Source organism: Molothrus ater, chromosome 1 (assembly GCF_012460135.2).
Source record: "Molothrus ater isolate BHLD 08-10-18 breed brown headed cowbird chromosome 1, BPBGC_Mater_1.1, whole genome shotgun sequence".
Taxonomy (NCBI): domain Eukaryota; kingdom Metazoa; phylum Chordata; class Aves; order Passeriformes; family Icteridae; genus Molothrus; species Molothrus ater.
The window spans coordinates 25839102-25862412 of record NC_050478.2 but is presented as its reverse complement, the minus strand read 5'-3'; the positions used below and the strand labels follow the sequence as shown (position 1 = coordinate 25862412).

Sequence of the window (23311 nt, the reverse complement as noted above, 5' to 3'; positions counted from 1 at the left end):
TACCTACTGGGGTCCAGGCATGTGGGGAAAGCACCTTACAGGTCTCCTTCCTCTGCTGCTTGTGAAACTTGTTACAATCTCGTCACTTGGGAGTGATCTGCTTTTCTCTCCTTGGAGAAATCAGGCAGGAAGTTCAGGGGAAGGGGTGTTAAGCAGAGAAGCAATGTTCACATAAGACTTATTTCCTTAAGAAACAATGAAAAAATGCTACTCCAAAATCAAATGCAAGTTCACAGGGAAGCTATTTACACCCATACTTAGCTAATTATAATTATACAATTAGTTATGTATGTCATTATAAATATTTATATATACTTATACAATGCATTATTATAGATCATACAGATAATTGTGCGTATACTTTTATTTATATATTTATACATAGCTAATTATATAACTGAGGCCACTCTGTTACATATACCTGTGTGTGCTCACACACATTCGAGGCAAGGCACTGAGAACCATAGAAAATAACCTGCCTAGAGACATGGAGTCACAAGGCATCTGCAGCTCTGCAAGGAGCTCGCCCTTCACGGGAGCATGCCCGAGCAGAGAGAATCAGCTGGGCTGGAAAAGACCTCTGAGACCACCGAGCCCGACACCCGAGCAGCTGCGACCGCCCGGCGCCCCTGACCTTGCCGGGGCCTGCCCTGCCGGGCCCCGCCGGGCCCCGCCGCGTCCCTGCCCCGCGGGGCGGCGGGCACTTGCCTCCCATTCCCGCAGGAAGCGCTGGGCCTCGGCGGGCCCGGCCGCCCTGTGCCTCCGGAACTCCTCCTTCACGTAGCGGTCGCCCAGGTCGCGCAGGGCGGGCGGCAGAGCGCGGTGCAGCTGCAGGATGCGGCGGTACAGGCGCCGCGCTCCGCCCGCCATGGCGGCCCTGGGGCGGCCCTCGGGGCCGGGCCGGCCGGGCCGCGCCTCCCCCGCCGCAGCCAAAGCAGCGCCCAGCGGCCCGTGTGGGGCGGCGCTGCCCGCAAACGCGGAGCCTGCGTCTCGCCGGTGGCGTTTAGGGCGATACCGAGCAATGGGGTTGCAAATAGTACTTGTAAGAATGCATGGAGGATGTTGTTTCACAAAGACGGGTGCGGGTGGCAGAGATCGCGATGTTCACATAAGACTTATTTCCTTAGATAAAGAAATCATTTTTGGCTCCAGGTTCACCACCAGAAGAATGAAATGTGTACTTTATAGCAGATTAGAATGTGGCACAAATTAATTAGGCCACTAAGCCCCAAGCATCATACGCTTAATCAAAGTAATTTGATTTACTTGCATTTTCCCTATGAGACGAGAGGAGTCATAGCAAGAAGCCTTGACTGCCCCCGTGGGACTTTGTGCCACCGCATTGTCACTACCGAGAACGCTCCTGCGTTCTCCTACCTCCCACTGACAGCTCAAACTCCAACTCCTTAGCTCTCCATAAAGCTTTTTCAGCAGCTTAACATCACTTCCAACTCACCCATGTGGAAAAACCCTCAAATGTCAGCAGCCATAGATATAATGGAAAAAGCAGAGTCAGGCAGTGGCAGGCAGTGGCAAAAGTCCTGCCTCATTGCGGGTGAGTGTTAAGCTCCTTCCAGCCAGTGAAATTACTCATGATTCAAAACAAAAAGGAAACATTTCCATAGGGCCAGGGAGCATTAAGTTTTACTAAAATACTAGGAAATGACAAAAATGTACTGCCTCATTGAATGCACAAGTCATTATATGAGAGCAACAGAGTAAAAAGCAAAGTACAGGCTATTTTACTGATTATTATTTCTTTATTTATTGTCCTAAGCACTTCATTGATGGAAAACTGAAGTTCCCAGTAACACAAAGTTACTGAAATAAAAGGAAATACTTATAGGTTCGCTATTCTCAATGACAGTCTCCTGTCCTTTTCCTGCCAGTGGTGCTGTCAGAGTGAGCAGTTGGGCCCTGGCAGAGGTGGCCTGATCCTCAAATTGATTGGTACAGTTTCATATTTTCAAACTGTATTTTCTGCAGACATTTCTTTCAGGGAAGATTTCTGGACCTAAAGTATTTTGTCTAGCATATGTCTTTCAATATGTTCACAGTTTAAAAGGATTGAGGTTCGAAAACTGATTTGCTGTATCACTTATTTGCAGTGATGCAATTCCTCTGAATCATCTCAGGGTGCATTCATTTAGAGAACTTATTTAAGTATTTTATTATATCTTGAGCACCATATCATATTGCACATTGAGAGCTTTTTTTGCTACATCCACCCTGTGTGGTTTTTAGGAGTCCTCTTCTTCCATGGCCTGCCTAAGCCCTCTGCTGGGCACACACTTTGCCTCTCAGATACTCACCAGGCTCAAATACCAACTGAGGCAGATCTGTGACCTTCAACATTTCTTACATCTCATCTTTCTGTCCACAGAGACCAAAGCAGGTGGTTCCTGCCCAGGAGGGTTCCTGCAGCATCTCTGCACCTCCAGGCTGCTTCAGCTGCAGCTCTTGAGCCTCATCCTTGCACCTTCCCTAGGTGCTGCAAGAGGAGTGAGGATTTATCAATGAATTCCCCCTGGAGCAGAAGATAGAGCTGTAAGTTCATCAAGATGCTGATAGCAGTCTAAGTTGTCAGTCTTTGTCTAATAACAATTTTTATATGCCTAAGTCCTTGGAGGTCTCTGCACTATCAGGCAATGTGGTGAGGCAGCAGAGGCAATTGAGTGCCTTATTCTTTGTGTACAGGCACAAAGAGACTCACCATCAGAACTCCTTAAGACATGATGCAATATTAGAGGTATTCTTTCCATATAATGACTTCTCAGTCATCAGTACTCAAAATGTCTGTGCCACACTTTGAATCCAGATACAATTTTAATTAACACACAAGTGCAACTCCTTTGCTTGCTTCTTGGTGGTGCCTGCCTCTGCTTCCAGGCAGCACTGCTTCTGTGCAGGGCACTGGGGCATCTGTCCTGCTGCTCCTGGTGCTCCACAGCCCATGAGCACTTCTTAGCTTGCATCAAAGAAAGAGGCACCTCAGGAGAGTGTTCACCCCACTCCTTTTTCGGCAGGTGGAGGCAATTTAGCACTACTTCCTTTCAAGTGTCAATAGAAGGCTGTACTACTGTGGGGCCTATTAGACAACCCATAATGGATTATTCTGTATCTGACTGTGCTTTAGAGCACTGGGTCAGTGTTTGTTTTGCTAGAAGTGTGGACTCCTACCAGAGTGTCTTTGTGCCATGCTCCATCATAGTGCCTTTGGGACTGGGGAGGCAATGTCAGCCCTGCAATAGGTCGGCACAAAGGCAGGTGGAGTGACTTAGCCAATATATTAAATCTCTATTTCCATGACTAGTGACTGTGTGAGTAGCATCTCAGCCTTTTCCAAAGGATATACAAGAAATCTGTGGTAAAGCATGGATGCAAAGTGGTTTCTTAGCCATCCTTCTGAGCTTTTGACCCTGTGAATCTGTCAGAGTGGCCATGTTGTTTGCTACAGTCCTAATTCCAAATATAGAAGGACTGGAGGAACACTTCCATGTTTATTTTTTCCTTTTAGCAGTAATATGTTGACTGTAGAAGATGAAGCTGAAGTATTTATTGAGCTGGTATAATTGCTGTAATTTTTTAAATTATCAAGAGCATCCTGAGAGAAGTTCTTTTTGTGAATCAAAATAAATGATTAAATATAGAATGCAATGAAGTGGTATTTCTTTCCAGAACTGTTGGTACTCCTGATGAAGCTAAATTGTATTGTCATATTTAAAATATACCCCCCAGAATAATATGCAATTTTTTCTCTAAATTGTGGATTAATGTTAAAGTACAGTCTAATTTCCTGCTATTAAAAAAAAAGTATAGCCCTGTTCCATGTTTCCTTTTTTTGCATTGTGCAGATCACAATAAAATTGCATCTCTCATTTCAGAAGTATTATGTTTTTAATAAACTCTCTAAGTATTTGAATATATTCAAGACAGTTTCTTTTTGCATGCTATTCCAGACCAAGGCAGATTCAAAAACCAAGCGAAAGATCTGTTATGACAGCACAAGTTGTCTACTAAACATTCTGTGGCACCTTCCAATGTGCCTCATAGCTAAAAAGACACTGAATTACCCCTGCTCTGTAGGAAACATAAACATAAAATTAATACTTTCATAAATGACTTAGAAAAAAGTCATTTTTTGGGTACTTAGAGATTCTGAGGATGCTTCTGCCTCTGTCAGAGTGGAGTGGAGTTTCATCCTTGATTCAACAGAAGCAAAATCAGTCTTAGAATGGGACTGTCTGCTTCAAAACCCATGCAGAAGTTGGACATGCAACCTACTATAGGTGGATGCTGCTAAAACTGGACCAGCTCTTTCCCCAGGCTTGGGGAAGTAGAGCTGATGAAGGCACCAGTGGTGTTTGCTGTTGGCTGCAGAGGCTGGACACTGCCTGTCCATGTCTGTCCCAGAGTTCTGCACACAGCCTGTGCTTGGTATGCTCCAGCCTGGTCAGCAGAGCATGGTAGGGAGAGCCAGACAGGTGATTTTTCTTCCAAAAGCTCCATTTCAGTGAGGAAAAAAGATGCCATAATAAATGTAATTTGGTGCAGCTCATCAGGATTGCTTCAGGTACTCACTCACACATGCATCTGATAGTAGGATAAAAACAAATAGAACACAATTCTGATGAAATAAATATAGCACATGACAATTTTGGAAGGGAGAGGCAGTCAGCTGGTTTTGGACTACAGTCAATTACATGCTTGGCATGCTGGTAGCTTTTGGACATTCAAAGGAAGTTCTGCTTTGCTTCAGCTTATGCTTGAGCTGCTCATTCATTGCAGGATTTCTTGTACTTTCATCTGAAACATATGATCCATATTATCCAAAACAAATTTTTGACAGTTCCTGAGGAAGCTCTGCTTGCCTTCTGCAGACATGAAAGATGCCAAGCATGCCAAAATATTCCAAGTATTTAGCTACCAAACTCTACCAAGTTTCTGCTTGAATATGTGAGAGCAGAGCTTTGCAGCAAGCCAAGTGTAGGCAACATCAGCCTGGAGGAATGCCAGGCTTGCACGTGGACCCTCCTGCTCACCATCTCCCCACCTTCATCTCCTCTCTCTAGTCCAGCACTGGATTTCAAAGCACACAGGCAGCAGCATGTCTCAGGGAAGTGTTGTGAAAGAAAAAGAGAAGGTTGCGATTAACCTTGTGAGGGTTTTCTTTAATCTCATTTCAGAAACATCTAGCATTCAGTGGAAATTTTCTAAAGGGTTCTACTCAGTGAACTGATTCAAAATTAAAATTTTGGATAGAATGATTAAAGAGCATCAAAACTCAATGTAATGGCAGGGAAGATGGTTTTAGGGGGAAAATCCTACACCATCTTTTATAGATGGTGCCAAGTCAGGCTCTGAACTGGAAATCTTTTCATCCTTAAGCTATTGTTGTTTTCAACATTCAAAGAAAGCATCCAAAAGATTGCCTATATTGCAAAACATTTCTTCTACTTTTGAAAATTCAAACAGAATTTGAAAATGTCATTTATTTGGAATTGCTGTGTGTCTTCTTCTCTTGTGAACAATCTTTTTAGTAGATACAGTACTAGTTCACTTGGTTAATCTGCCACATGTGCTGTTCTGTTTAACTGGGTTCAAATTCTGTAAGAGATGCAATATTCTGCTCATAATTCACATAGTAAATTAATTAAGAGCAGAATGTTGATGCTGAAATAAATAAAATTTGAAAGCATACATTTCATTATTTCAAATATAATATGAAGTGTGCACCATTCATAGGTAAGGCTTCATTTTCCTGTTCTACTTAGTAAGTCATTGTAAAACTTAAAGCCATGCAAAGATGCTTCCACAAATCCATTAAAATTCCTTCCAGAATAACACAAAAGGAGCACAGAAATTTTTATGTTGATGCTTTTAAGAGAGGGGAGAAACAGAACAAGTGATGATCAAATTTAAAAAACTAATATTCTAAAAAGCTGCAGAAGAGACCACATATATGTGACTGCAGAAACGTAGCCCAGCCTGAAGGCATCAGGAGGGGAGCAAAAGCAAACCCCTTCTGAGCAGTGGCATCCACGGGTCCTGGGAGCTCTAGATGATGTGCTGTCAGGCCCTGAAGCCTAAACTCAGGGAATGAAGCTAGCCAGGCTACATCACTTCCAAAGTTTTAGCCTAGCTTCATATTAAATTCCAAGAGGAATTTAAAGTGCAGCATAAACATGTTTAAATGAAGTTAAAAGAAAGCTTGTTGTCCCGTCTCCTGTTTTCATTAAATATGTTTTATATGAAAAGCATAGCTTACAAATGCAAGCTGTGAGGTTTCTCTGGCAGCATTGCAGCTCTAAGTAAACAGACCATAGTATTATTTAGTTTGCTTTCTTCCCTAATTAAGTTTTTTTTTAAGTTTCCTCTGCTCTCTGTGTGGCTGCTTCAGTTTTGGCATTAGTACTGAGCCAAAGGGGACTGGGAAGAAGACTGTGCTTTCTCTTTCTCCCTCCCTCCCTTCCTCCCTCCACCAAGTAACCACAGATCAATTGGAAATCCCTTCTTGCTTTTTTAAGATCTACAGATAGCAGATTACATGTCACAAATAAAGCATGAGCCCTGTGGCTCTTACTGTCTGGGAGCCCATACCTTCCCACTGGGACAGAAACAAAGCCATTGACTGCACTGACCATGGGAGGTGCAGCTGCAAGTGTCCAGGCAATGCTGCACACTTTAGAGCAGAAAGCAGGTCAAACCCACAAAATTCAAAGCCAAACATAAATTTGAGAGTGTTTGTATTTCTCCTTTTACCATGCTCAGTGGTTACATGTTTTCAGGTTCAAGGCTTTGCTATAACATTGTTATTGTTTCACAAATCCAGATCATTGTCTGCTGTTTAAAATGAAGCATGCATAATCCAACATCATTCATTATTTTGGCATAAACATTATGGTATCAGCAAAGCACATGTTCCATCTCAGGTCTCTAGTGCTTTAAAAAGCTTCTGAATACATCCAGTCTGTCCAGGACAATTTAACATGCAGGCCAAGTTCTGGAATACTTAACTGGCCTCACGTTAAAACACTTGGCATCACCTTTGATGTGCAGCCTTGGATAGGCATCTCTTGTCTCTATCCAGTTTCTGATGTTGTAATCAATCAGGAAAACAAATCCAACGTGAAACTGTGTAGCTCTGAAACTGTTTGTGCTCTTTTGTTGTGTTCCCTGCCCTGAAACTCAGCACCACACTGCAAACTGGGGGTGTATCTGGATGGCTACTCATCCAAGGTTTATTATTCACTGGATCTGGTAATATTTGTAATTACATTTCTTGATAGTCAGGATTTTCCTATGTGGTTTCTTGATATAACATCTTGTGTTAATGGTTGGGATTCAGGATAGAACTATAGGATACCACATGAAAAAAAAAGATTATTTAAAAGGATTTAAATAAATACTCAAGGTTCCTTGAACCCTTTTTATCCAACATCACTATCACTGTTAATCAGTTCCTCCCTCCACCCCCTCCCCAAACCACCTGAAGGCAGGATCAGTGGTGATCAAAGGACATGTAGCATTTCTTAGTATTGAAATTATCATCTCTGTGAGATATGGTTTTTAATAGTGAGTTTATTGCTGTTGCTTTGTGAATAATGGCTTTTCACTTCTCTTAAACCAAAACAAAAGTTATTTGCAAGGTGCCACAGGAATAATTTTTAGACTGAAAACAAGTTAGTGATCACAAACTGCTTGTTGCTTTGTGGAAGTGGCATTTGGTTTTTGACTTCTTTGAGATTTGCTTTTAAACTGAGATGTCAAAAGATAACTTGTTCTTGTATGCTATGGAGCAGTAGCTGCTCCAGGTGTTATAGAAAGCACAGACCAAAATGTAGGGGAAAAATTTCTACTGTTTCATTCTAATGTGTTAGACAGCAGGATGGTCACAACCTCTTGAAAGGAAAAAGTTGGAGACTTTTCACGGATGGGATATAGCAATTACAAAGTGTCCTAGCATTGTTTATTCTCCAATTTTATTTTCCCACCATATAGAAGTTAATTTTTTTTTATATTCATTAGTAGGGTGTAAAGATAATGTACATTTAAAAATCCTTTAAAATTAATCTTGAAAGCAAACTGTTTAATGGTGCAGCAATGTACTCCTGGAGTTTATGGTGAAAACAACATTCTGTAGGACAGATGCTTTTTCTGTGAGCTCTAAAATTCATATGATTGCTGTGGCATCTTGAAAACTTGGAGAATCCCATCTAGGGCCAGGGTACAGTGTCTATTTAAAATATCAGGCTGTGATATCAAAAGATGTGCTTCAGGAGATCACCACTTCAGAAATTCTTCAAAAGAACAAGAATTGTACCTCTTCTGTTGTTCAGCTTCATATATCAAAACTGTACTCTTCTCAGCTTCCAGAGGGCTTTGCTGGGACTCATTTACTGTCTTCCTGCACTCTGCTTTCAAAATTATGCCCTGGGAGCAAAACTTCTCATTAAAGACCTGGATTTCAAAGTGCTCTGAAATCCACAGGCATCTTCAACATGTTTTGAAAATTGTTACACCTCACCAGAGCCAGAGGCATCATGATCCAAGCAGGTCTGAAGTCAATTGGTCTAACAGGTCTTCAGATAATACCCCTTCCTAGGAGAGCTGCATTTTATATGCTTGGAAATCCACTGGGATATGATGATGGTCTTGAAAACTTAGTTGTGACAATAACTGGAACATTTCACAGTGTAAATTTGGAGTAATTCCTCCCTCCCTGTGAAACTGCTAAGCAATATTTGGTTCTTGATTTTTTAAATCTTTTTAAATCTTTTAAATCTTTTTTAAATCTTTTTTTTGTAACACAATTCAGAGAAATCTGAGGGTATGAAACCCATGAAATATGTTTTTATTGCAGACTGATCCTAAGCTTAATTCTTCAGCTAACCAAACAGACACTTGAAATTTGGTAAACAGCAAATTGAGAAATATTTAACACTAGAGTGATAGTTCAGAAAAAGCAAAACAAAATCAAAAATTACTTTTCTGATACTAGAACATGAATCATTTCTCTTGCTGTCAGTAAATACTTTCAATTCCTTTTCAAGTATTGTCTGTTTGATTCATGTGCTGCTGTACAAGCAAAGGAATAGATATGCCACACAAGTAGTATGAGCTATATGTGCATATACCTGATTTTATGAAAATGCATATACATATACTTACCCCCACATGCCCCTCCAAACTCAGATATGTGTGTCCATGAACATGAATACACACACACACACACACACACACAAATGCACACAAAACTTTGTTACTGTAACTTTCTGAAATAACATAACAAAACCATTTTTCCTGGCTTACTTTGTAATCAGATTTTTAAGGCTTTTAATATGTGCCTTCTTTTTTTCTTTCTGATAGTTCTTGCAAGTACTTTCCACAATATAAGCAGTGTCCTGTGCATGTGTACTTGACACTCACTGATTGCTTTGCACACTTGCCTATCAAAATGTGCCTCCAGGTACACTGAGATTGTCTGAGAGTACCACATCGCCATTCAAAACATGGGAAACTTGAGAAAGTGGATCATCATGCCAACCTAGCCTTCAGTAAGACAGTGTCAGAGATGGTACAACAACTTAAGGCCTTCCTGTGTCTCAGTTCAGTGCTTCAGCTAATAGTTGATATTGTCTCTGAGGTTTGGACAACCTTGTATTATTCCACATTCTTATCAGTGTGTCAGTTTTTATTTAAAACTTTTTGGACAATATATCATTGTCATCATCGTCAGATATATTACCCATACAAATCAACCTAAAGCCTATGAGGATTTTAGTAAATGCTTTCTATACATCCTATAGAGGCTCTTTCAACAACAGGAACGTGCAGCTACTGAGATCTGAAGCCTTAACCCTAAAATGAACTGAAAGGTGTTCCCACAGCAAAGGTGGAAATGCCCTAGCAGCAAAAGACTTGAAAGATACTGATTGTCTCTATCTCACATTCAGTAACAGAAATATATCTTAAGGCAAGATTAAAACATTCATTAAAGAGTGAAAATAAAACATCATTACAAAAAAATGAGGTTTCCCTCTTACTCTTTAGTAGTTACAAAACATTCTTCTGGTTCTTTAATTGCTGCTTGCAAAGGCTCTGTACTGAGTCATTTAGCTTCTGAAAGTAACAACACTGTCCTAGCCTTCTTATTGGCATCTACTCCTATGCCACCCACATTGAGCTCCAAATCTGGATGCAAGGATTGCTGAGCTGTGAAGACTGTATTTGTGTAATTCTGCCAGCAACCACCCATATAACCTCAGAAAAATCAAAGAGAACTAAAGATATGCTGAAACATTCAAAAGTCATATGAACACCAACTATGAGGAGATGCTTACAAGCTTGAGGATATTTTATATACATCCTGTTCCATTTTCTGGTTGGTCTTTCCAGGGTGGAGAAGGATGGGAAGTGGTCAAAGACAAGTCTTTGTATTTGGTCATTTAGCAAAGTGGAAGTTTTTTATTCTATCCATCTCATCTCCAGATGATGGTAAGCCAAATCTCAGCATTGTGCCACACTGCAGGACCAGAGAAAGGCAGTTGAATGTTGCCACAGGATGAAAAAAATATATTTTAAAGGAGATGAGGATGAAAAACTGCCAAGAATTATTAGCATGGTTGTGTTGTTTAGCCATTCTGCAGTTGGCTTATTCACTGTCTAGTAATTGTCCCTTCCTCACTGGGTGCCTCCTTGCTGAAGACAATGAAGAGATTTACCCAGGACCAGCAAGGGATCAAGGCAAGATGAGAGTAGCTTCAACATCAGCATCCTCACCTGCCTCTCTTGGCTTCACCCCTCACCCAGGGTGTTCCTGTGCTCAGTTTGCATGTCCTAGAGGAGTTTTGTCTTTAGGCTTGACAAATGAGGCTCTAAGGCTGGAAACAGTGTTCTTCACATCTAGAGTCTGGATTAAGTGTCCCAAGGATGGTATAGGCTCTGTACTCCCAAAAAGCAGGATCTTCCAGGATGTCTCAAAGTGAGGACACAAAATGAATAATGCGGTTCAGTCCTGAAGTGTATCCTGCAGATGGAGACTGCAGTTCTGTGCATGCAAAGTTCTCTGGTTCATCTCTACATATGTATATGGAGAAGGTAGATATTTAGGCATCCACATATGCAAACAGATCTCTGTATTGAAGAAAGGAATGAAGAAAATTATGTAAAAGGCTCCTCCTAACTTTGTTTAACTGGAAATAGCCTGATCTGGCACATCTGAGGACAAATGTTCTTCCAACTGTGTTTTTCACCAGAGTACTTAACCCTTCCACCTTTACTTTCTGAGATTTCATAAATATTTTTTAAGTATTTAGCTGCCCCTCTGTATTTTCTCACTCTTCCAAGTTAAACAAAATTAGTATATTCATTTCAAGTTTAAGTAATGAATTTCTCATAATTTTTACTCCCTAACTCCCATGCACAAGCATAAGGCTGCATTGTCTGGGATGATTGGCTGAGTGGAAGATGTTTATTTGTAATAAAGATTCAAGAAAATCCCCTGTATCCACTGGAAATTATAAACATAGAAATGTCTCCAGGAGTCTTTGTTTTGTTAAAAGAATTGTGTTTAAAGTTGCTATCTTTAGGTCCCAGTTTGGCATGACAGTATCTCTTTAAACAAATAACCCAGGCAGTGCAGTGCTTTTTGGAGGGGGAGTGAAGGTTACCAGTGAACATCTTCTTGGCTGGCCAAGACAGTCAGCAGATTTTTGGGGGTTGGAAGGAAGAAAAAAAAAAAAATCAAAGCTCACCCTTTGTTATCTAAACAAATATTTTTTAATATTTCTATGTAAGTACATTCATAGGAAATGTAAATGAAAGTCAAATGAGGGAAGACAATAACTAGGGGGACTCCACAGAGTCCTGGTTATTATCCTGGTAATAATTATTCCCTAGTAATTATTCTGGTAATAAATATTACCCAGAATTATTGTGGAATGCACCCATGGACACACGGTGCACCCGCCTGCCAGCATGAAAGACAGAGGGTTCATATTAGCACTGAACAGGGACACGAGTGTCACACTGGCTGTTTTCAGGCTGCATCCCAGTTACTGCAGTGTGAAAACCACTAACATACATGACCACATGTCAAAGGCATGGATGCTGTGGTGGCAGACGACAGCAGCCCAGAAATCTGCATCTGATTTATTTTTTACTCACTGTTAGGTGTCACTATGTTTAACATGACAATTCACATCCCATAAGAGCTCTGTTTATAAAAGTTTCACATATCAGAAAAATATGGAAGACATTTCCTTGTTCTTGGTTATGTTTTCTTGTCTCAATAGAATATAGCCTTTCAGAACCAAAATCTAGGATGACATATGCAAACAAGCAGCCTCACAGATATACACATTTCTGTTTTGTCCTGCATCCTGAATGCTGCCAGTCAGGAATCAAATGCTAATTCTGACGATCTGAAATTATTTGAGGAGGGAAAGCCAGCCCACAGTTGTCCCATTGCTATACAATGTACAGAAGGAATCATCTGCTGTATATGGTCTGGTAAGAACTTCCTGCAATATTTTGATGGTCAGACCACTTTTATCACAGATTTCTCTTTTATTGCTATGAGGAGGACTCTTTTAGACCTTTATAATCACAGACTGAACCATTTTTTGCTTGTTTGTGTTATGCCATCTCCCTTCTCCCCTTTTCTTTTCTTCCTTGCAACAGCACTGTGAAAGGCCCATTGTTGAGCAGTAGGGTTGTGGCATTAGGGTCAAATCCTTTTGCTCACATTCCCTCATCTCCTCTGTAGGGGATGAAATCTAAGTGAGGGAGTGACATGCAAAACTGTACAGAGCTTTGGAGCACTCACATTATACAAGATGCTGCTCCAGTTCAAGCACATTCTTGACTCCTGCTAAACCCAACATGAAATGGTACTAAAGTCTCCATGGATTGCCGTGACCACATTTAATGCATTGCTCATATTTGCTACTCTTGCTTCCATGCATAATATTCATTAATTTTAGACAGCCTCAATTTTCTTGTCACCACCTAGAAGCCTGTAAACCATGGACAGGATCTAGCCAATGCTGTATTCCTTAGTTCTGGATTGATTTGCTTCCATGAATGGAAGCCAAAGCGTTCTTTTCCACACAGTTCCTCTTCTGGATGCTGCACTGATATACTGGCTGTATAACATTTCCAACCCAGTGCCACTTACTGAGTAAATTGCACAACCTATCCATTTTAGAAAGCAAGCATGATGATTTTCAGAGGTGCTGGTTCTGCTGAACTGCATCATCTTGTTGAGGCAACACAACTAAAAATTATAGAAGCAGAGTTGATAGAAGACAAGGGATTTCAAAATCATACACATTTTGAACATAAGAAGTATGAGCTGGTAGAAAATTCATTCTCAATTCATTGCTATTGTTAGCATTCACAGTTTCAGAAACAGACAAGTTTTGATTGTCTCCTTTATTTATTTTTAATAGCACTATTTGCAAGAGAAATACCATACTGCTGGAGCACCATGCCTTTGGGGTTGATTAGGTATAGTCTTCTGCACAAGACTTACAGAGATTGCATCATATTAAGAGAAAAAAAATACACTACTATCAGTGCTGTGCAGAACTGTGTCATTTCAGGGTATCAGAAAGTCCTGCTTGCATGCATCCCTCTTTTTAAGAGGAGAGGGGGCACTTGTGCATTCTGGATCTTGTTTGTGATTTTTAGCTGGCTACACCCACTGTAAATTGCTTTAACTTTTTTAACTCTGACAGGCACTACTGAGGACAATAGAGAAAATTTGCACCATCAGAGGATTTGTGTTGTTTGTTTGTTTGTTTTTCAACTAACAATAAACAAGTGGTACCTAGTTAAAATACCTTATATTTTCTGTTTTTCAATCTCTACTGTATTTCTTGAGATATCTGTGGGTGTTGCTCTGATTTGTCATCCTGCCTCTCAGAAGAATGCCATGCTCTTTCCTTGCAGAGTCGACTCTGGGCTGTTGTGCTCCAGCAGACACTCTGACAGCCATCTTCATTGGCCAGTAGATGTCATTGTGTTTCCACCACAGAAGCACATCAAACATATTCATCTGGCTGCAAATGCCTGTCTGGTCCTGCAAACAATACTGTTGAGTATTTAGGATTTTCTCTACCCTGCAGCAAAATATTTGTTAAAAATTCTTAGCAAGAAAAGAGCGAAAATTAAGTTCCAAGCATTTGATAGCTGTGACTAGCTAGCCAGAATACCCTTGGCTTCAGCTAATGTAGCGCCAATGGTGTTATACAAACACAGCTTACTCAATAGGACACAAATCATTGTTAATAAACTATTACAAAAGATGCCAACAGAAGAAGATAGAAATAATGTCTCATGGATTAGCCAGCTTCTTTAGGCAACCAGCTCATTCTGTTGTGAGGTCATCTGTCCTTCAATACTCAGACAGGATTGAGAATTTATACTTCAGAACTTTTTAGACCTTCAGAGTGTAATGAAAAGAGGCTGTAGTCTGTTATTTTTCAGTTATTTTATTCTGGACTATGTTAACAGGTTCCAAATTTGCATGATATAATATTTGTGATGTAATTAGAAAGTTCCATTTGAAGTCAAAACTTGGTAGCAATAGAGAAGGAAACACTTGGCAGTGGTACAAGAGGTAGGGTTTTCCAAGAAGTCTGACATATTTTTTATCAGTAAAAACTCAAGATCATTTAACCATCATCTTGCAACATCCATGCTGGAAATGGCACAGAGGGCCAAATTCCCTGCTGGCAGCAACCAGTGAGGCCCTGTTGGCTCTAACAACACAGGAGACCCTTGACAGATTCAGCAGAGCACTGGTGTTTTGCAGTGTGTTTTGAGTCCCAGGGGCCAGTGTGAAACTGAATGAAGTCAACGGAAATCTTTTGCTTTTTGGCAATGAGCTGTGGATGAAGCCATGAATCAGGTTTTCTGCAGGCTGGCGCAGCACATCTGTCTTGGGGTGAGGCAGCTGAAAGGCATAGGCTTGGATTTGAAAGGACAAGCTTCATTTCACAAGTCTCTACTCAGGCTTCACTAGCTCAGGAATACCCTGAGATGGCACAAGAGAAACTCTGTTCCTCCCTTAGAGTGGCTCATCCTCTTGCTTGATCATGGAAACATCTAAAACTCTTCCTGGACTGGGAGACTTCTGAACAGGTAGGTGACTGGTTTGGGTTGAGAGGGTCCTTTAAAGATCATCACATCCAACCCCCTGCCATAGGCAAGGACATCTTTCACTCAGGTTGCTCAACGCCCCATCCAGCTTGACCTTGAACACTTCCAATGGTGGACAGAGTGTCTGGACAGTGGCCAGGCAGAAAGGGACCTGGCCTTTCAGCCAACTGAACATGAGCCAGCAGTGTGCCCACGTGGCCAAGAAGGCCAGTGGCATCCTGGCCTGTGTCAGGAATAGTGTGGCCCGCAGGAGCAGGGAGGTCATTCCCCTGTACTCAGCGCTGGTGAGGCCACACCTTGAGTGCTGTGTCCAGTTCTGGCCCCTCAGTTTGGGAAGAACATTGAGATGCTTGAGCTCATCCAGGGGAGGACAACAAGGCTGGTGAGGGGCTTGGAACACAAGCCCTGTGAAGAACAGCTGAGGGAGCTGGAAAAAAGGAGGCTCACTTTCTACAAGCTGGTATAGTTAGCTGGGGGTCGGTCTCTCCTCCCAGGCAACCACTGACAGAACGAGAAGACACAGCCTTAAGCTGCAGCAGGGGAAGTACATCAGGAAAGAAAGTCTTCACTGAAAGAGTGATTGGGCACTGGAATCATCTGCCGAGGGAGGTGGTGGAGTCACCATCCCTGGACATGTTTATAAAAAGGCTGGACGAGGCACTCAGTGGCATGGTTTAGTTGATGAGATGGTGTTGGTCATAGGTTGGACTTGATGATCTCAAAGGCCTTTTCCAACGTAGTTCATTCTGTGATTCTGTCACCCACAATTATGGATGGGAACTGTGGCTGTTTCCAGGCTGGGATGTGAGGTGTATGGTATACATACAGAGGTCCTATAAATGAGGACCCCTTGGACAATCTAGACCACCAAACTCTTGAGCTTGGATGAAGAGCCAGAAGTCCACAGGTACTACAGCAGTGTCCTCTGGGCTGAACGGTGACAGAACACGTTTAAGGATCACAGCAGCCTCACCTGCTGTCTTACAGATAAATCTACCTGCAATTAGAGCTATCCAAGGTGCAGAACTAGTCTTTATTAATATTCCAAAGTAGTTTCTTGCAAAAAAAACCCAAAAAAACCAAAACTTTTTGTTGTGACAAAACAGCAGCTTAATAATTCATGGGTCAGGCTACAGGTGACATACCCATTTCCTACACACCACTCCACATTCATGACATACATGCTATGGCTGCTCACTTTCCAAAGCACATGGAGGAAACTGTACTACTCAACTGAGAGCAGTGTCAGGCTGCTGAGCTCCCAGTGCTATGCCTCCAGACTTTCACATTTACCTGGGATTTCTCATTCGAATAAGATCATTTAGAACTGCCCTGTGGTAATTTTTTTGATCTACATCAACTGATCCATAAATATCAAATAAAAAATATGCAGCACGGTCTTAAATAGTTGTATTCCCAGCTCACTACTTCCTCATCTGATTCCTCTCAGTCCTGTTCCCTATCCCATGCAGCCAGGGCTTGCTGGAACATTTATCTGAGGATTTAGCTGACTAAAAAAACACCATAAATTTTTCTTCTTTCAGGTGCACATTTTTTCCCATGCAACTGACTATGTGTGTGAAGGTGTAAAGGAGAAGAAAAATGTAAAGGATAAAATGTAAAGCAGAGGAAAATAGATCTCTGTTTTTCTATCTGCCTGAGGATATCCTCACAGAGGTGGAGACAGTGGTGAGATGGCTGTGGGAGTCCAAATTGCTGACTTTAATCTGGATTCCAGTAAGTGTCCTCTGTCTCATTTTCCATCTAAAACAGTGGAGGTAATGCTATTCACTGTCTCATTTCACCTTAGGAAAAACACTATCAAGGTTGTTAAGGCATTTACATACTACAGAAACTAGAGAATTCCCACTCCTGCAAAAGACCATGAATAAATGACTGATTCTACTTGTTGTACCAAATGCACTAGTGAAGATCACTAATTTAAAAATGACAGTAAAAATACTGACCTATCTCACTTCCTAAGTATGCCTTGGATATCCTCACCAACACAAATGTTTCAATTTATTATTAAAAAAATAGTAATTGATGGTGTAATTAGAGCCTCTGTTAGAACACACTTCCAGAAGGAGAATGAATGAAGACTTTCTGAATATCTGTACATTTTGATAAATCTAAATTCGGCTGTATTTGATTCTGCTGCTATTTAAATATTCTCTAACTTTCAATGTAATTGTGCATGAGTTTGCATCTTTTCTTGCTTAGAGCAAATCCAAGTCTGGGAATGCTCAGGTGCAGGTGGAGGTTTTGCAACAGGGTTCAGGTTTTAAGGATCTAACCTTAGATCCCAGATAGCCAGATCCCAGTCTGAGCATCCATCCTGAGGCCTCTGCCAGTCACATTCCTGAGAGCAGAGACTGGGACTGCTGGGACCAGAGGGCCTTCAGAGAAGGCAGCTCCAGTGTGCCAATGGGAGCCCCACTTGACTCGCTCCACACTGCACTCACACAGTCAGGCCAGGTTCCCTTACCAGTTTGGCTCTTGTTTTCCCATAGCAGAGTCTCAGATGTCTAGTTCCATTTATTCACAGCACGGTAACATAGAAACTGCCAGAGCTGGTGTGTCCAAGGAGGACCCTCAACAAAGGAGTCTTCACCTGTCTTCATTTCCTTTGTTATCCAAAAAGTTAGCAGTTCCTGGCTCCTGAGGTGTCTCTCAGTGTCCATTCCCCTTGACTCTTCATGGCCTTTGTTATCCCAAAGGTTTGCAGCCCTTTTGTCTCAGAGCTCAATCTGCATTTCAATCTGCATCTCAATCTGCATCTTGCAAGCTCAGCTACCTACCTGGATGAGAGGTGTACTGGTTACTCAGGGAACCAGGGACACCAGCCATGGCACCCACGGAGATGCCTGATCCTGGGGTGGCTGCACTGCTGCCCTACATGAATGACACTTCAAGAGCACCTCTGCCACCATGGATTCCCTCTAATCACAGAGGGCTCAGAAAGGCATCTGTCTTAGACTTGTCACTTGGGATTCCTTTGCACACCCTAGCTTGTGCAGCCTTGAATCTCTAAGATACAGCACTAAGAGACATAAGAAGAGATGTGTTGGAGGTTAGGGGTTCTTCCTTTTTTGTTTGTTTTCTGTCATGGCATTTTTCTCCAGTTTCCTTTTTTTTCACCACTTTGGATAGAACTAGACTCTCCTAAGTTTTTTTTTTTTTTTTATTAAAGCAGTGATTCTAATTCACAGAATCATAGAAACATAGAATGGTTTAGGTTGGAAGGGACCTTAAAGATCACCTAGGTCCAGCTGCCCTGCCATGGGCAGAGTCACCTTTCAATTCTCCAGCCTCCCTCTGCAGTTGGTACCACCATGGTCCCAACAAAATCCCATCACACCTTAAAAAGCTGGTCTAACACTTTCAGGTCAAGCTCCCTTTGGTTCCTCCTGCTGTCTGTGGTGGGAACTGAGACACAGCTGGGCACCTTACTGCCCAGCTCAGGCACCTGACTTCCAAGGAAGCAGAATGATGAACTGACTCGTAGTGAGTGCAGTGCCCACTTTTGCTAGCTGTAACAGCAGTCTATGAACCCACCAGGCTTGCATCCTTCAGTTGCAAGGTAGCTTTACCTATAACTTGAATCTCTTGACCAGTTGTAAAAGATAGAAAATACAAAATTTTGCAGCAGCTAAAAATTTAAGCAAGAAAACCTGTTCATGCTCATGCATAATAATTAATCTTTAGTGAGGTTATTTGTAATCATGTTAATAACCTATTTATTCTAACTGTTCTTAGTACAGCATCATCACAAAAGCCTCTTGGTGTGCTCAGTGTGGAAAGTTGAGATGCTATAATGATGTCAAAATGAAATGCTGTCAGTGCAAATCCATTAAATGACATAACTGTGTCAGAAATGAAAGGGAATCGTATCAGAGTGTGTTCCAGCACCACACAAAAAATTGTGAGAGGAAAGGGTTCCACAACTGGGGCACAATATTTGTTCTGACAGAAATGCTCAAGGAGCTAAAAAGGGAAACCATGTTTGCCAGCCACATCACTTTTAAATCCAGGAGATTTATGAAGAAGTTGTGCTAATTTTCTCTATAAATATCTCAGTGAGCAGAAGAGTGCTTTGTGTTGGAGAAAGTGGTTTTTAACTAGTTTTAATTTCAGTTTTCTTCTGAAAGGGAATAGAAAGGATCATTGCATTGTTTGCGTAAGTAAACAGTCATTTTTCTTTTGAAAGAAAAACAAAATACTTCTTATCCAGTTATCCTCCTTAAGGAAACTCACATCCCATGACTCAAATACCATCTTAAAGAAAAGGCTCTCTAGGCATTGCAGGTAGGACAAATCTGTTCCTATATCTACTTTTTAATGGTTACTAGTGCTTAGAAATTCACACATCCTTTCAAGAAGGATCAGTGTTTTACAGCTGTTCACTCCTTACCCTGTAACATCACGGTCAGCAATAAAACCTGAGGCAGAAGAAGGAGGGATGCAGAGCCAGTTTCCAAACTGGTTAAGTTCAGCAACAATTGGTCTTCCCATGGGAGGTGGTGGGTGGTTGCCTTTGCTTTGCTTGCTGTTTTTTCCTCTTTTCTTCACCAATGAAACTGCCTTTATATGACCTTGGGAGTTCTCTTGCTCTTTTTGCTCTTCCTATTTCTTCTGGGTGGGGGAAGTGAGTGAGCAGCAGTATGGATACTGAGATGCTGGGCAAGGCCAACCCACCAGGGATGTGAACTGAATGAGTAAAACACACACTTCCCAAGTTTAAGGAATTGCTTGCATTTACCTTATTAAGTTTGTGACACAGACTCTGAGAGATAATCTCTCTCATAACCAAAACTATTTCTAAACATATCTCAAAGTCCTATTTAAATCCAGGTGCTGTGGAGGATGTAGTAAAGGGTGAAATAACATGCTGCAAGAGCAAGCAGCCAGCTTCATCTGCTGCAGCAGAGACACAAAATTTGATCTGGTCACTCTCATCCATGCCTTATTCAATGACTAAACTGGAGCCCATGACAAGAAGCTGAGTATTTGCAGAAGCTCGTGCTGACCTGACTTGGCTTCTGGGGAAGGCCATGGTTAAGCTCCCCTGGCACCAGTGGGAGCAGCCTGGCTCCAAAACACTTTTGACATGATTTGCTGATGGTAATGAATTTGCCATGACATTTGCTTAGAACTATGGTGTCTGAGGTTAATTATCTTCATTATTAAGAAGAGTTGAGTCACTGCTGTTTGGAGTATTCTGACTTCTGATTCTCCTGAAACCAAACTACACTTGTCCTGTGATTGACTACCTGTCCATAGTGCCTGGAGTGGCACTCATGCTAGAGGATGAGTTTAACTAAGAGTTTGAAGAGTCAAACATTAAACTTATGGAATATGTGCACACAGAACAAAACCACCCTTATTTGCTGGTTCTTGGTGATTGTCCTGGATTATATGCCCATACTGTACTAAATATTCAGACTGGTGATCTGGAAAGTGTTCCTGACAGGTTATATTAGCTTACATTAGCATCCACCTGTATCCTAAAAACTTGAGTGTGACCATATTCTTGGTAAAAGTTCAGGGTTTCATCCCCACTGCTGTCCCATAATGTCTCTCCTAGTAGAGAGTGATCCCACCTTGAGACACATCCAATCCTCCTTCATGTCAGCAATGGAAGCTGAAGGTAATGGCCTCAGCTTGAAACCTGGATTTTATGTGGCTAAAGTAAGACAAGCTGCAAAGACCATGTTAATGAAGATTACTGACTAGATTATGCTCAAAGTCCATGGGCACCTTCAAACAAGACAAAGGAGATTGCCTAAAATTTCAGCTGCTGAGAACTTTTAGAATCACAGAATCATATAATGGTTTGGGTTGGAAGTATCTTAAAGATAATTTAGTTCCAATTCCTCTGCCATGGGCAGGGATACCTTTCACTAGACCAGGTTGCTCAAAGCTGCCTCCAACCCGGCCTTGAACACTTCCATGGATGGGGCAGCCACAGCTTCTCTGGGCAACCTGTTCCAGTGTGTCACCACCCTCACAGTAAAGAATTCCTTCCACATATCCAACCTAAATGTCCCTTTCTCAGTGTGAACCATTGCTCCTTGTCCTGTCACTACAGTTCCTGACAAGGAGTCCCTCTCTGGCTTCCCTGTATGCCCCTTCAGATGCTGGAAGGTTGCTATGAGGTCTCTGCACAACCTTCTCTTTTCCAGGCTGAGCATCCCCAACTTCCTCAGCTGTCTTCATGGGGAGGTGCTCCAGTCCCCTTATCAACATTGTGACCCCCCTTTCCTAAGTGCCTGTCTGCTCTCAGGGCTTACATTTCATTGGCTAGTGCTTGATTTAAACAACAAAGTAGGTTCCAACCACTTGTTTTCAGCCAAGGTGGCTTTTTTTAACAAAAACTGTAAATTTGATTAGTCAGAAATATTCCATCACTGGATTTTTGAGGTTTTTATCTTCAGCTGCCCATACTAAGGAAAAAAAAAAAAAGACAAAGTAGTATGGAAGACTGAAAAGTCCATGTTGATGTTTTACAACACATTTTCATTCTGTGATTACAAAATTTCTTTCATTTCCTTTATACAAAACAAAAGAACTGAAAGAAACACTTGAAGTTGAAATAAAATATTTCATTTCAGTCAGGAAAAATGAATGTTTTACATGACCTAAAAATTTTGTCAGAATTTCTGATTCCTACAGCATTTGGAATAATTATTGAGTGATGATTCAAAATAAGTTTTTAAAAGATCCATAAAACTTTCCAGTGAAATAAAATCCTACCTAAAAATGTCTGAACTTTTTGAAAAGTGGTTATATCATACTAGCAATGGCTGAAAATCAGAAAGCAATATTGACCATTTCAAGGGAAAGATACTTTTCTGCAGTGAATTTGCAGCTTATTTCTTCTACAAAAAATGGCAGTAAAAAAAATTATTTTGATTCCTCAACAGATATTCAAGCAGCTTAAAACTCTCCAGGAAATCTCTGAAGGTGCTGCTGATTTCAACTAAAAACCAGATATTTTCAATTTTGACAAAATATTTTCATTTTACTAGGAATAACTCATTAGACTATCATTTACGTAAAATATGCTACCCAAAGCAGTAAAGAAAGTGGAAAATCATTATTCACATTATGGTAAAATGGGGATCTGTTTTAAAATTTTTCTATTAAAATTTTGATTTATTCAAGAATGTTTGAATGTTTTTTTAACCTCCCCATATGAGCAGAATTTTCACTCAAAGAAATTCTCCAACATCTTATGTACATTCATATATTTTAAAAGTATGTCTCTTGCTGTGTCAAATGTATCTCACTGGAAAAAGCTATTGACTTTTCCATTCTATTTCTTTAATTTTCCACTACTCTTGTGTGTTGGAATACTCCAGGTAGGTGCTGTGTATGCTTCTGATTATGCTGTGTTACACAGCAGGGAAACCTCTTATCTCAGACTGGTTGCCTGGTTGAGGAAAAAAAGACACATTTGAGGTTGTAAACACAGCTGTGGAAGAAATATTTTCTATTTCCTTGCTGTTTGTTTTAATGTACTAAAAAGACATAATTACAGAAGTTTGCAAAAAAGCCAAAGTCTAAAACACAATAGTAGGTTGGTCTATGTGTTTCTATTATATGTCTATATGTCTTCAGGTGTAGCTTTAAACAGTCCAAGGAAATCTTTAGAAATGTCTTCTCTACTTTACACTCTGATTTGCCCTCAAAAATAAAGTACAGAATTTTCAGAAAAAATATTTTAAAAGTAATCTCATAGCTACATTAGTATTAAGAAGTGTTCAAATCTTGTTCTTGCCATTTTTCATGCCAGCTTGAAGATTTGTGTTTCTATTGTTTCCTTTTTGACTCTGTGCTAATACTTTAAAGATAGGAAATTTGCAGATCTGTGGAAAAAAAAAAAGAATAGAGGTTTTGTAAATCTAACCACTGCAACTTCATTTGAAGAAAATGAAATCTGAACTCTGAAAGAGGACAATGCCTTTTTTTTCAGCTTGCAAAGAAGTAGAGTAATGCAATCCCTTTTATTTCCTATTTAAATAAAGGCAGAAGCATTTTCATCTGTGGCGTGTAAAGTCTGTTTTGCAAAGAATAAATTCAGAGCACACACATTGTTAAGTATTTGCCAAGAGCACTGGGTTTATATTGGTTGAGTAAA

The 23311-nt window shown here is 40.9% G+C and overlaps 1 protein-coding gene across 1 annotated transcript in view; it reads right to left on the bottom strand.

Moving 5' to 3' along the window:
• SDHAF3 (succinate dehydrogenase complex assembly factor 3) overlaps positions 1-906 on the bottom strand; it is a 28796-nt gene extending 27890 nt beyond the window's left edge. Inside the window, exon 1 of the mRNA XM_036378994.2 lies at positions 709-906. Within this exon, the coding sequence (XP_036234887.1) occupies positions 709-870 (162 nt within the window). The 5' untranslated portion in view covers positions 871-906. The remainder of the gene's footprint in view (positions 1-708) is intronic.
• Between the last annotated feature and the right edge of the window lie 22405 nt (positions 907-23311).